Source organism: Petromyzon marinus, unplaced genomic scaffold, assembly GCF_048934315.1.
Source record: "Petromyzon marinus isolate PM22_M1 ecotype Great Lakes invasive population unplaced genomic scaffold, UKy_Petmar_22M1.pri1.0 PM_G_Scaffold_11, whole genome shotgun sequence".
Taxonomy (NCBI): domain Eukaryota; kingdom Metazoa; phylum Chordata; class Hyperoartia; order Petromyzontiformes; family Petromyzontidae; genus Petromyzon; species Petromyzon marinus.
The window spans coordinates 4,716,483-4,731,358 of NW_027422662.1; the positions used below are offsets into that span (position 1 = coordinate 4,716,483).

Here is a 14,876-nt window from a genome sequence, read left to right on the forward strand (position 1 = left end):
GAGCCCCATTAACATCCTGTGGGTTGCCGTGTTAACGACTCGCGTTGTTACATCGTTTTTGTTGTTGCGGAGTCGCGGTTGTTATTGTGTATACTGTATGGAGCTTCGCTCGTGATTTGATCGTCATTGTTGCCAAGGTACAGGCCATATGGAGCTTTGTTCGTGATTGTTATCAATTTATAGACTTATGGATCCTTGCTCGAGAATGTTAACAGTGTATGGACTTAAATTTTGATTTAAAGCTTTCGTGACTGCAGTAATTCATATTCTTAGTTTTTTCGGTAAAGTCACGTTGAAGAGAAACAACAAAATAACAACGTGACTTTACCGAAAAAACTAAGAATAGTGTATGGACTGTTGGGTACTTGCTTGTGATTATTTACTATGTACGGATTGTCTGGAGTATTGCTTGTGTGTGTTGCCATGTGCGGACTGGATGGAGCATTGCTCCAAATGATTGACAATGTACGGACTGCGTATACTGCATATACTGCATGTACCGCATTGCACGGCATCGTCGATTATTTGGACCATTCGGCATTGGATTGATTCATGGGGGGATCCTAATTTAAAACATTTGTATGTGTTGTGATGTTGCAAAATTGCGATTGTGGGTGGAATGACTGAGTGTTGCGTGGTTCTTGAGTTTTGTGCCGAAGCCCCGTGGAAATCCCATGGTTGCGGTTGTGTGGGATTTTTGAAATATACATGACCGGTGCGGTTCGAACTCGCTGGTGGGTTCGAGGGTGCCCCTTGGGTTCTGTGTGGATCAGGGGTGCGTTGGGCTGTGGATTGCCTCCAGATCGCATCGCTCTCTCCGCTCGATTGTGTACAACCGAATGCTGCAATGCGAGTCTTGGAGAGAAACGTGCTTTAAAATTCCCCCCGATACGGCTGACACGTGAAACTGTTCCAATGTAACACCGCGTCGGAAAGGCGGTGGGGTGGTGACGTGGTATTCCCCCCCGATACGGCCGACGCGTGCAACTGGTTGTGACGCTGCGTTGGGAAGGTTGTGGGGTGGTAACATGGAAATTCCCCCCGATATGGCCGACGCGCGCGGTTTTAGGATGGTAGCTAACAGGTGACATGTAATGTCTGTGGTGGTCCTCAGTGAGGGCTGCTGGGACGCAAGCGCGGGAAACCACGAAGATGCGGTTCGCGCGTGCGGTCGCCATTTCTGGGCAAGAGCAGGCATATTTTTTGTGTCATGTCGATTTTATATATACATTTTAAAATGTAGATACTGGAGCAACCCTGAAGTGCAACTTCTTTGCCCAGTACATGGGTCGACCCTGAAGTATGACTTCTCGACCCGGGACGTAGACAGACGTCCGGAATATTAATTGGTGTGTGTAAATGGGTGCCTTCTCACCACCTGATGGATGGGACGGTGGCAGGGTGGTGTGGGACCCTGCCATCCATGGGGTGATTGTGTGATTTCGGTTCGATTACCGGTGTTGGTTGTGCATCCAACGCGTCGGAATCTATATATTTTTGTTTTCTTTTCTCCCGCCGGGCGGTATACAATCTTCTCTACTCCCTGGGGCCGGGTGGCTGTCGTGTCCGACATGCTGAGGCGCGTTTTATGGTGCTGTGCCTCAGGAGGTTGGGTTCTCCCTCTCATCACAGATTTCCGGTGCCTGCCACGCTTGGAGTCACCGGTCGTGCTGACCGGATGTGGACTTGAAGGTGGAGTGGAGCGCCTGTTCGTCACTCCTGCTCTACCTGTTGTTCTCCGAAGTTGGACTTGAGCCATGCAGATGGACCGGCCACACGGACACGCTCTAAGACACCGCGGTTTTCTGATTGATGCGTGTCTGCCCGTTCTTGCGTGTCGGTTACCATTGTTGTTACATTAATGTCTATCTATCTGGGTTGCCGGGGCTCCACTTATGTAATGGTTGCAGCCGGGTCGGCTGATTTTTTTGTCATGTCACGCTCGCCTCCGGTACGATGATGTCACGTATGGTGACGTCATGCACAGGGGGCAGGACGGTGACATCATGTCCCCATGGTTACGGATATATTCAATTGTAATGTATTACTTGGTCTAAAATAAACACACAAATGTACTCAATACAGCTTAATTAGGTAAACCACATGCAACATTATTTTTCAGTCATTCCGAGCTCTCGGTTTGACTCTCGAGCCACTCCATTACATCCAGCCATCTCTCGGGATCCAACTGCATGGGATCGAAGGTGGAATCTTCTTCAGGTTTCATTGCAGCACCTTGAAGTTCAACGTTTGATTTCAGTTTCCTATCATCGTGGATCTTCTGATACCCTGTTCAGTTTTGATGACTGTGCAAATGCCTTTCCACACACAGAGCATGGGAATGGCTTCTCGCCCGTGTGTGTTTTCTTATGGTCTTGAATAATTAATGACCATGCAAAAGCCTTCCCACACACAGAACATGGGAATGGCTTCTCGCCCGTGTGTGTTTTCTGATGGTCTTGAAAAATTGATGACCGTGCAAATGCCTTCCCACACACAGAAAACGGAAATGGCTTCTCGCCCGTGTGTGTTTTCTGATGAGCTTGAAGAGTTGAAGAATGTGCAAATGCATTCCCACACACAGTACACAGGAATGGCTTCTTGCCCATGAATGCGTGGGGCTGTGGAGAGTGTTTCTGCGCCATGTGAGCGTCGTAACAGTAGCTGTGTAATGGAGTCAAAAATACGCTATCGGCCGCAAGTATGTTTAGCGTTGAGTTTTGATTTTGTTAACTGCTAATACAAGAATGACACTCGCGTCGAATACAAGAAAATCACACCAATTTGACGACGAACATGTTTAAAGATTATCCATGAAAATAGATTCACGGTGTATCGATGTCAGGAACCCGTCTGAAGATGTCCACACTAACTCTCCCGAAGCAAAGTCGCCTGTCTGTCGCCACGCAATTGGGCACGCCAGGCTGCGTTGTCTCGTGGTAGAAGGGCGATCAGCAGAACGACGAGTCGAGCGTCCAGCCTAATCAAGTTTCCTCTCGAAATGGCATTGAGCTCTGCTTCTGAGCCGCCTTATAACTCCCCCCTAGAATCCAATCCTTTGTCTTTAAGGATATTAGCATTCGATTGTTAATTTTGAAGGTACAATCCGTATGTCTATTAACATACCGAAAGGTAATGTGCCCATTGTGCTTCATGCCTGAATATGTAAGAGCATCTCAGTGTGTAATTGCGCACTTATTTTGAATAAATGGGATTAGCGCTGGAAAAACACGTTCCCCATGTCCTCGATTTAAAGTGAATGCAGTCCCGTGGAGTTGCCCACACCCGCCGAGCTTCAGGAGTGAGCACGTACAGAAGCATTGTGACCACACTTGCAACGCAATCACTTTAACATCAGTAACCAAAATCCGATCTGGTACATGGCCTCCGCTTGGTCTGGTCTGTATCCATCATCACGCCGGAGACAAACAGCGAGTCATGGTTCGGCCAGCCACCACCTCATTTGCCGCAGTGACTTTAATAGCTGCTCTCAAACAACACTGTCGTTTTGGTCAAGGTGTATGGGATAATAGACACCTCTGTTATCCCATAAACACAATACACGGCAGCGGGAAGGCTGCCTTGTTGGGGAGATGTAGTTTGTTTAAGGAGCTGTGACTGGAGGTAGGCGATGTGACTGGGTGATCACACGGATTCCGAAACATAGAGACGATACGATCCACTGCGCTCCATCTCCCTACATGGACAACGACATTGTGGTGCCGCAGCAGCGGAGCCCTCCTGCCGACTCCATGGCCTCGACGCCGCCACCTCCGAGCGACGGGGCCGACGCTGCTCTTCCCTCACCACCCCCCACATAAACACACACACACACCCCCACATAGAGCCCCGAGGGAAGGTCACCTGGCCGACAGGTTTTCCCCCAGAAGCCCTCACATGGGACCAAACTTTACGGTTTCCTGCGACCAGGGAATTGGGCGACCTCCCCCGAGGCTAACGTGCACCGCGGCGCCGTGACTTGGGTTGTAATCATGTGGCCACGACGGGGCTGCTGAGCCAACGCGGATAGAAAACACCCACAACACACACGGGTCAGCAGGCAGGTAGGGGGGAGTACGGAGTCATGAACGGCGGGAAAAACAGGGCCGGTCCTCTGATTGGTGGGACAGATGCGCTTGTTTAGAGGGTGAAAAGCGGACGTCTGAGAGGGCACCGGTCCGGGGAGAGTGGCGGGAAATCCGAGCCACCTGATTGGACGGGAGGCCAGCAGATCAGCGCTCATTTATCTTTGATGTAGAGTACAATAAAAAGGGTAGAGAAGGTAGGGAGAGTTAGTTCGTGTTCTACTCAAGCCAGCACTTGGGGCGGTCGACTTCCCATCCACTCGAACGTCCGTGTGACGAGTCGAAGTGCAGCGAGGATCCGACCCAGCAGCTCCGTACGAGTCGAACCGTGAGTTCCCGAGAGTAAGATATCGAGGCCATTGGGAGATTGTCTTAGGAGAGTGATTTGAAAGAGGCGATACAGATCGGGTCTTAGACTATCGGGAGATAGGTTAGACCTGCACTACTGACTCAAACTGACTCCGGTAATTTAGCCTCGGACTCGCTGAGAATAAACTGCTGGGGATCAATAAACCTTGTCGTGTGGTTTCTGCGAGGGTGGAATGGATGCATGTTGGTGTGCGTCGTATGTTTGTGCGTGAGGGTGTATTTACTCACGTGTTTGCGCTTGCCCATGCGTGTAGCTCGTGGTTAGCGTGTGCATGTGGTGAGCGGCGGCAGACTCGTACCGGGGCACGTGAGATTACTCATACGCCCTTTCGTTTAATGTGTGCGTGAGGCTAACGGGCGGTGTACACGCGAGATTATTCGTGCGACCTTTTGTTTAGCTTGTGGTGGGGTGAACGGGCGGCGTGCCTGTGAGTTTGTTCATACAGCCCTTTAAATAAATCTCCGAGACAACCCCCCAATCGGCGAGTGACGTCCCTGCCCTCTGACCCCTGACCCCGAGTCCCGCGCGCGTGATTGGGGCGTGGCACGGAAGAGGAGCGACGTCGGATTTCGAGTGAGTGGGTGTGAGTGTGCGCGGAGATTGTGTGAATTGATCCTAGGTGGCTAAGCGCCAGCCACGAATCATGCCCCGAGGGGCCGCAGCGAACGGGGGGGGGGGGGGGAGTCGGTGAGCAGTAACCCTCCCCAGGACACGGAAGAGGGGAGCAGTGGATCCCACGTGAGCGAGGAGCCGGGGGTTAGCCTTCCCAGCAACTGGACCCTGGTTATTAAGCTGCGCGAGCGTACTGGCAGGCTATTTATTTATTTATTTTATAGGTAATTGAATTTGTATTGCAGCAAATTACTACAACAGATGAGGCGAGGTACACTGCCGTCATTGTCTTTTTTTTAAATAAACATCCTCACTTTTGTTTTCTTTCACTGTAAAAACAAAGGACAAGTATGGCCACCCATCATCATCGCTCCGTTGTGTCATTGCTTCAGTGTTGTTTGAGGGTGTTTTGACCCCCTCTTCCAAGCTGGCCAAACACCTCGACGGAGGTGGAGGTGCCCACACTGTGCCGCACCACACGCGGCCTGCTGATGGACCAGCTCTGGGCGCACCCACGTGGTGGACACGTGGTGGACACGGGGTGGACACAGGGTGGACACAGGGCGAGACATGTGGGGTATTGAAAACAAAAACTAATACTTATTTGATGTCAGCAGGTAAGGGCCACCGAGCTACAGAGGTCCGCGCTCGCCGCGCCGCTCAATAAATAATCGAAACGAGAAAATATACAGTGACGAATCACGAGGAGAAAGAAAACAGCGATGGCTTTTTCGCAATCGACATGCAGACTCCTCACTCTCCCATCATGCTGAGATCTCGGTGGCTACTTTGTCCCAGGCTTGGGAGCCGATTGCAGAGCTCACTCTTGCAGGAATCCGCCTAGCCCCGACCCCCCGCGTCGGTAATCACGCAGGGTGGCGGTGGGTGGGGTGGTGAGTGGGGTGGGGGGGGGGGGAGTTGAGGGCAACTGCCAGGTGCGGAACGACAGCCATCTCCATCAGGCAGTGACTTCCGCTGACACTTTTGTCCGGACATGATTGTTGGCCAGGGGCGAGGCTCGTGGGGGGCAACATCCGACAATCGACCTGGCGAGCGATCGAGCGGGCGGAAGAGTCGGTGCCAGCTTCCCAGCGAGCCGCCGTCACTTGCACGTGTACTCCTCTGCCCTCTCGCTGCACGTGCCGCAGAGCACATGGCAGCACCAGTGGAACTTGCAGTTGCAATTCCACGAGCGCGTGTACTCGCGCGTGTTGTACCCGCGGCCGCAGCAGCGCAGCTCGCGTGCGGCGACGTGCGGTTGCACAGGCGGCCGCGCGTGCCCACGCTGCCCGTCAGCAGGTTCTCCTCGCAGTAGTTGGGCGAGCGCTCGGTGAACACGAGCTCCGTGTCGAGAGGCTTACGGTGGGCGCGCGAGCGTTTCAACTTGAGGAAGAGGGGGTAGCGGTAGCGGCTGCCGTGCACCGGCTCCACGTGGACCGCCTCGTCGTACTTGTCCTTGAGCGCGGAGCCCACCTCGCGGAACTTGGGCAGCGTGGTCCAGCACGTCTTGGTGGTGCACGAACCTGACACGCCGTGGCACTTGCACACCGGCTTCATCTTCTCCTCCAGGACCTGGCGCCGAGTGGGGGAGAGAGAGACAGAGGGCGGGAGAGCATCGGCGAGGTAGGTGGGGACAAGTGGACAGAGAGAGACAGAGAGAGGTGAGCGGTGAAGGCATCGCTAACGGCGGCGTCGCTCGTACGAGTGAAGGAGAGGAGGTCAAATGTTTTTGTGTTTCTTACAAAACCGCTGTTGGCGTTGATCCTCTCCGATCCGCTTTGTGCCAGCTAAATGCTGCGGAAGAAATAGGCATTGTGCTGGAAAAATGACGAGAAGAGGTAGGAGAATGGGGGGGGAGAGGCGAGTAGAGTGGGGAGGGAAGGGGTGGGGTGGCGGGTGGAGAGGTCAAGCGAGGGAGTGTGGGTAAGAAGGTTCTGGACGCCTGGGGGGGGGGGGGGGTAGAAATGGAGTGTGTGAGCTTGGGCAGAACGCCTCACTAGAAGGGATGACGGCCCTCTGCTGAGATAAAACGATGGAGTGCAGCCACAGGAGGGAACGTGCCTTGTGGGTAGCGCTGGGGTGGATGTTGGTTGTTGGGATGGGTCGTTGTAAGGTGTTGAGAAGAGGGTGGCCCGATGTTCACTCCCTCGCCTGGTCTACAGGAGGTCGTGGATTCCATCCAAAACCCTGACGATACCTGCTGCTGTATGAGTCAGGGTCTCTCATCACCATCATCACAGTGGCTAAGAGATGTTGACTACCTCGCCTGGTATACAGGTGGTCGTGGGTTCTATCCCCACCCTGACGATGCCTGCTGCTGTATGAGACAGGGTCTCTCATCATCATCACAGTGACTAGATGTTGACTACCTCGCCTGGTCTACAGGAGGTCGTGGATTCGATCCCCACCCTGACAATACCTGCAGGTGCTGCTGCTGTATATTTTGGAGACTGCTTCTCTCTCTCCCCGTGGTCGCGTGGATTTTTCTGCGGCTCCTCCGGCTTTTCCAGACTGTTGGGGCAAGTGCTGAGGAAGCGACTTGCGAAGGCTGACACGGCACACGAGGGGGTGGGTGGCCAGCAGCACCACGACCGGCCGCCTTGTCTCCCCGGCGCTAGCGATGTTTTCACATGCCGCTCATTTCACGTTGGGTCGGCCCAGGACCAGTGTGTTGGGAATCGAACTTTCGGTTATTTGACGTATCCCCCAAACTATCGCTTAGAAAATATACGGGGTGGCGGTAACAGCGCCCCATTAAATCCGCAGGACGCGTTAAGTGACGCAAACAACATCGGGGGTGACGCATTAAACAACGGACAAACCCGTTTTAATTCAACGTTCACAAACACGCGGGTTGTTTAAACCGCAACAAAAACTCCCGCCGTTGGGATATCGGCAGATTTTTTTTTTCCCCAAGCCAGTGTCTCCCCCCCCCCCAAAACCTCCCACCCCACACACACACAAAAAAACCCCTACCGCAACGCATTTCAAAACATTTCTCGGTCAAAATCTTCGCAGGGGAAACGACGACCCCCACTAGATTCCTAGCTCTGCGGCAGGCTACGCAGCAATGCAACTCGCCGAGGTGGGGGGGGCTGTGCGGGGAAAACGTCCCAAAACTTGCAAAATGTAACCGAGTGCCCCCCCTTTACCGTTACAACTGAAATGTATTCGTGGTAATTTTTACTTGGAAAAAAAAAATTGCATTTCCGGCAAATATAAATCTCTTTTTTTTTTCGCACCGCCGTTTCTCCGGGGGATCAGTCGTTCGCAGGTGGCGTGGACTAGGGGTTAACTTTCAAGGTAGTTTCGAATAGAAAAAAAACACAGACCCCCCCCCCCACTTCGCTTTTCCACAAAAATACAAGGTTGGTCCTTCCTGCAAAAATGCGGGAAATGCGGGAAACAAAGGACGTATCTATATATACGTATAACACACACAAAGTACAACAAAAAGAGCGTGTGTTTTACAATGAACGCAACACGGCACACCACGGCGGACCGCAAGACGATTTCCCAGACGACGTCACAAGCCGTCTTGCCGAGCAGGTAGCTCTCGGCATCGTCGTCCGTATCACGAGACACGCTTAACCCACCCGCCCACCCAAGCCGCTTCTCTAAACCACGGCACGGGGTGGGTTCAAAGGCAGCGGCTTGCAACACGGAGGACGCGGGCCTGGCCGCCCCCCCCCCCCCCCACCACCCACCGCGGTGGTTAACGGCGGCGGCGGCGGTAGCAGCGACGGTGGCAGTCGTGGTGATAGTGGCAAGTCACGCTCGCGGTCAGGGCCGGATTAAGGCACGGGGGGCTTTAGGGGCCGCAGCCCAGGGGCCTCCGCCAGCTGGAGGGCCTTCCAGAGGTTAAGTTAAAAGTTGTTTCGTTTGTGAATGCTGAATTTTGTTTGTCGTCAGCCTTGTAAAAAAATAATCGTTTTTTTTTACTTTGTTTTCCTTTTGAAAATTTTACCGGGGGCCTCACAGTACCTGTAGCCCAGGCGCCTACACAATCTTAATCCGGCCCTGGTTGTGGTGAGCGGTGATGGCGACGACGACGGCGGTGGTGGTGGTGGTGCTACTTAAGGCAATTAGTTTAACACGTAGGCTTTCGCGACCAATATCATCCATATTAGAGGCGTTTGGGTTAGATCGCGTAAATATATAAATGTGTCATTTGTGGCTTGGCTCTCCAACACACAATCGGTGTGCTGTACTAGTACACTACACTATACACTACTATATACACTACACTATACACTCGTGCTGTACTAGTGACGAATTGGCCACGTTCTGTTTACGTGACAACCCTTACTAGTTGGTTGTGTCGGGTGGTGGCGGGTTTAACGACACAACATTTATATATTTACACGATCTAACCCAAAAACCCTCTTTGTTGGCTTATGGCAATGAGTGGGGGATGTTGAGACGATGGCAGTGGTGATCAGCGTCAGTGGTGGTAGTCGTGGTGGTGTCGTCGGTGACTGTGGTGGCCGTGGAGATGGCCGTCGTGATAGTGGTGGTGGTGTCGGCGATAGTGGCAGTAGCGATGGTTCTGTCGGTAGTGATGGCGCTGCCCGGTAGCGGTAACGGACATCAGCCAATAGCCACACGTCAGCACATCCGCACAAAGCTACAGAGAGCTCGTGGCCGCAACCTCACTACCACCGTCACCTCCACCGTCACCTCCGCAGACGTCGGGAAAGTTTGCCGATGGACCGTGGTGCAGGTGACGGTGGCGGCGGAGCGACGTCAGGCCCTGCTGGATCCAGTCCGGCAGCTGCACCTCCACCATGACCGCGGGCAGGTCGTCGCAGCTGGATCGGTCACGCACGTGGACGCCGTCGGAGGTGCGCCTGTCGTCGAAAGCCATCGCACGGTGGCGCAGCGATGCCGGAGGCGGTGTTGCTTCCGCCACCGGTGACGGTGACACCGTCGGTGCTGCTGCTGGTGGTGGTGGTGGCAGTCGTGGCGATTCCGGCAACGATGTCGGCGAAGCGGCAAAATTCGGCTTCGGAGTAATGGGTAACGGTGGTGGCCGTCGTTTGTGGCGACGAGACTCATCGCGGATTTCCCGGTTTTCTCGATCGGGTCGATGCAGAGGCGTGCCCAATTGGGCGGTGCAGTCTCATCCGAGGTGGCTTCCAGGCCGGCGATGCCACCGCCACCACCACCACCGTGACACCGTCACCACCACCGTGACACCGTCACCACCACCATGACACCGTCACCACCACCACCACCACCACCGTGACACTGTCACCACCACCACCGTGACACCGTCACCACCACCACCGTGACACCGTCACCACCACTACCGTGACACCGTCACCACCACCACCGTGACACCGTCACCACCACCACCGTGACACCGTCACCACCACCACCGTGACACCGTCACCACCACCACCGTGACACCGTCACCACCACCACCGTGACACCGTCACCACCACCACCGTGACACCGTCACCACCACCACCGTGACACCGTCACCACCACCACCGTGACACCGTCACCACCACCACCGTGACACCGTCACCACCACCACCGTGACACCGTCACCACCACCACCGTGACACCGTCACCACCACCACCGTGACACCGTCACCACCACCACCGTGACACCGTCACCGCCTATGCGACCTCCCGAACAATCGCCGCAGTCTCCGCAACCGGCCCCGTACTCAATCGACGACGGACGCGACAGCGGCGGCCGCTTCGCCGACCAGGGTACCACCGGCGTCACCTGCGACGAGGTCAGCCGCCGCCGCTGCGGCGATCTCCACATCGTCGTCGACGCCTCCGCTTGTACAGTCCCAGTCGACGCCACCCCAGTCGAAGCCACCCCCGCCTCTGCCTCGGCCGGCTCTCCCCGCGTCGAGACCTCCGCCGCTTCCGCCTCCCGCGTCGCCACGGGCGAAGTCGCATCCGCCGGGGCCAGCCGCGTGGCCGCGACGCCCCGCTCCGCCTCCGTCCCTCGGCACCGTCGCTCCGACGCACCCCTCCGCGGCGGCGTCGTCGTCGCCGCCGCCGTCGCCGGCGAAAACGTCGCTTTCGTCCGGCCTCCGCTGCTCGACCGACGCGGCGTCGGGGAGCGCCCGCCGCCGGTGCCGGCGGCCTGTCGCGCTCGCTCCCGCCCCCTTCTTCAGCGGCGGCTCCGCGGGAGGCTCCGCGCGACCGCCCGCCAGGCCGACGGCGTTCCTCCTGTCGTACCTCTCCTGCCTGAGCCTCGCCTGCTCCGCCACCGACGCCCGGCAAACGCGCCCGTCGCGCCGCCGTCCCCTCGCGCCGGGCGCCCCCGGCGCCGCCGCCGTCGCCGGAGCTCTCCCGTCGTCCGAGCGGTTCCCGCAGGGCCGTAGAACCGCCGGCTCGCGCGGGCCGCCGTCGTCGTCGTCGTCGTCGTCTTCGCTGTCCGTCACGAACCGCACTTCCAGGCGGCGCGCGTACCCCATCGCGGCGCGGAAGCGAGCGGGCGGCGCCCGCAGGTGCCCCGTGTAGAGCAGGGTCAGGAAGTCTTCGAAGGCGGCGGCGCTCAGCCCCGGCACGCGCAGCTCGTACGACGCGCCGGCCGCGGCGCACGGCGCCAACGCGCGCATCAGAAACGGGCTCGCCGCTCTCAGCACGCCGGCGTGCACCAGGAACACCTCGTCTGCGGTTGGGGGGGGGGGTGGGCAAGTGAACAACGGTGCGAGAACGTCGGCGGGTGACGACGGGCGCGGCGTGGAGACGCGGCGGCGGTGCGGGAGAGCGACGCTCACCGCCGACGACGATGCGCAAGTCGCAGGACTGGTCGCGCAGCCGCTGCTGGTTGAGGAGGCGGCACAGGGCGGAGCCGTGCGGCTGGCTGATGAAGATCAGGTCCCCGTCCGCCATCGGGCCCCTCGCTCGCACCTGGGGTGAGCGCCGCACACGCGCGGACGTAGAAGTTACGTCGCGACACACGGTGGTGACACTCTCGTGCCCAAACAAGCGGAGGCCTGGGTTCGATTCCTGACTCTGGCACCTCCCGTATTAAATCACTCAACGGGGTTACACGCAGCAGCATCGGCGACGTCATCCCCTACCTGCTGTAAAAAAACCTGGAAGGACCCCGTCCTGACAAAAAAAAGTCTTGGTTGTGAGGCTTTCCTGGGTCAACGAGCAAAATACGAATACACCACACACACCACATACACACCACACACCACACACACCACACACACACAGCACACACCACACACACCACACACACCACACACACAACACACACACACACACCACACACACACCACACACACACCACACACACCACACACACCACACACACGCACCACACACACCACACACACCACACACACACCACACACACACCACACACACACCATGCCTGGGCACACACCACACACACCACACACACACCACACACACACCACATACACACCACACACACAACACACACACCACACACACACCACACACACACACCACACACACCACACACACACCACACCCACCACACACACACCACACACACACCACACACACCACACCGCACACACCGCACACACCACACGCACACCACACACACTACACACACCACACACACCACACACACACCACACACACCACACACCTCGCAGCAGCAAGATGGAGACCTCGGGCCCAATCAACAGCGCCCAGAAGCCTCCGGAAGACCCCTGAAGCCCCTCCCCCTGAAGCCCCCTCCCCCTAAACCCCCCCTCCCCCTAAACCCCCCTCCCCCTGAACCGCCTCCCCCTGACCCCCCTCCCCCTGAAGCCCCTCCCCCTGACACCTCGTGGCTCTCAAATTCGTCATCTTTGCTCGGTCCACCACCCAGCGACTCAGCGCTCATCCATCTTCACGCGACCACTCAAAGTGATTCACCCACCCAGCGTCTCAATCACCCACCCAGCGTCTCAATCATCCACTCAACCACACGTTGATTCACCCACCCAGCGTCTCAATCATCCACAGGTTAATGCACCCACCCACCCGCCATCTCACTCAAGCCAAGCCACTCAACTTTTGCCAATTAGCCCCCTGCCCTGGGTCTCCGTAGTTTGCTCACACGTGGTTTTAAACACACAAATAATTCAGCACTTGTAACTTTCTCATCATCTGAACTCAATAATCTAACCACTCTGCCCCACCACCATCTCACCCAGCCACGAGACTTCTCTCCTGCTCTCCAGAGACCTCACCTGCGGGATAAACTTGTTGTTGTTGTAGTTTTGTTGTTGTTGGTATTATTAAACGATATAAAATCCCTGAATTTTTCAGAGCGGGTTGGAACGCAGCCAAATTGCTACGTGATCGTGTTTCCTGTGGGCGTGGTCGCTGCCCTCCATGGGCGTGGTCTCTGCCCCCCCCGTGGGCGTGGTCGCTGCCCCCCGTGGGCGTGGTCTCTGCCCCCCCCCCCCCGTGGGCATGGTCTCTGTCTCCGTGGGCGTTGGCGCTGTCCCCATGGGCGTGGTCTCTGCCACCTATGGGCGTGGTCGGAGCCCCCCGTGGGCGTGGTCTCTGCCACCTATGGGCGTGGTCGGACCGCCCCATGGGCGTGGTCTCGCTCGTCCACTTTCGCTTCGCTGGGATCGCTGTCTGCTCCTCAGCAGCAAGCACGGCGTGTACAGTGCAGTCGCAACAACACGTACAGTGTGCACTGTGCTTGCGGTACGTACAGTTCGTGACGTGCACTTACAGTGCATACAGTGTGTGCGGTACACCTGAAGTACACACATCCCTGTCTCTCTCCACGTGTCTCTCTCCACGTGTGTCTCTCCACGTGTCTCTCTCTCCACGTCTCTCTCTCCGTGTCTCTCTCCACGTGTCTCTCTCCACGTGTCTTTCTCTCCACGTGTCTCTCTCCACGTGTCTCTCTCTCCGTGTCTCTCTCCACGTGTCTCTCTCTCCCCGTGTCTCTCTCTCCCCGTGTCTCTCTCCACGTGTCTCTCTCCACGTGTCTCTCTCCCCGTGTCTCCACGTGTCTCTCTCCCCGTGTCTCCACGTGTCTCTCTCCACGTGTCTCTCTCCACGTGTCTCTCTCCACGTGTCTCTCCACGTGTCTCTCTCCACGTGTCTTTCTCTCCACGTGTCTCTCTCCACGTGTCTCTCTCCCCGTGTCTCTCTCCACGTGTCTCTCTCTCCTCGTGTCTCTCTCCACGTGTCTCTCTCCACGTGTCTCTCTCTCCCCGTGTCTCTCTCCACGTGTCTTTCTCTCCGTGTCTCTCTCCACGTGTCTCTCTCTCCCCGTGTCTCTCTCCACGTGTCTCTCTCTCCCCGTGTCTCTCTCCACGTGTCTCTCTCTCCGTGTCTCTCTCCACGTGTCTCTCTCTTCCCGTGTCTCTCTCCACGTGTCTCTCTCCGTGTCTCCCTCTCCCCGTGTCTCTCTCCCCGTGTCTCTCTCTCTCTCCCCGTGTCTCTCTCCCCGTGTCTCTCCACGTGTCTCTCTCCACGTGTCTCCCTGTCTCTCTCTCCACGTGTCTCTCTCCACGTGTCTCTCCGTGTCTCTCCCCGTGTCTCTCTCACAGTGTCTCTCTCCGTCTCCACGTGTCTCTCTCCACGTGTCTCTCTCCCCGTGTCTCTCCCCGTGTCTCGCTCCCTGTGTCTCTCTCCCCGTGTCTCTCCACGTGTCTCTCTCCACGTGTCTCCCCGTGTCTCTCCCCGTGTCTCCCCGTGTCTCTCTCCACGTGTCTCTCTCCCCGTGTCTCTGTCTCCCCGTGTCTCTGTCTCCCCGTGTCTCTCTCTGTCTCCCCGTATCTCTCTCTGTTTCCCCGTGTCTCTGTCTCCTCGTGTCTCTCTCTCTGTGTCTCACCGTG

The 14,876-nt window shown here is 56.7% G+C and overlaps 1 protein-coding gene across 1 annotated transcript; it reads right to left on the reverse strand.

Moving 5' to 3' along the window:
- Positions 1-8,471: 8,471 nt before the first annotated feature.
- Positions 8,472-13,371, reverse strand: LOC142908945 (uncharacterized). Its single transcript, XM_076059627.1, has 3 exons — positions 13,263-13,371; positions 11,820-11,952; positions 8,472-11,710 (listed from the first exon to the last, which is right to left on the reverse strand). Exons 2-3 carry the CDS (start codon positions 11,932-11,934, stop codon positions 10,746-10,748), a joined length of 1,080 nt encoding a protein of 359 aa, XP_075915742.1. The 5' UTR covers positions 11,935-11,952; positions 13,263-13,371; the 3' UTR covers positions 8,472-10,745.
- Between the last annotated feature and the right edge of the window lie 1,505 nt (positions 13,372-14,876).

Bases quoted from the DNA above. Each gene is read 5' to 3' on its own strand.
- LOC142908945 (XM_076059627.1), bottom strand. From the start codon at position 11,934: ATGGCGGACGGGGACCTGATCTTCATCAGCCAGCCGCACGGCTCCGCC. The intron at 11,711-11,819 runs GTGAGCGTCGCT...CCCCAACCGCAG, and splicing joins CTTGCGCATCGTCGTCGGCG to ACGAGGTGTTCCTGGTGCAC.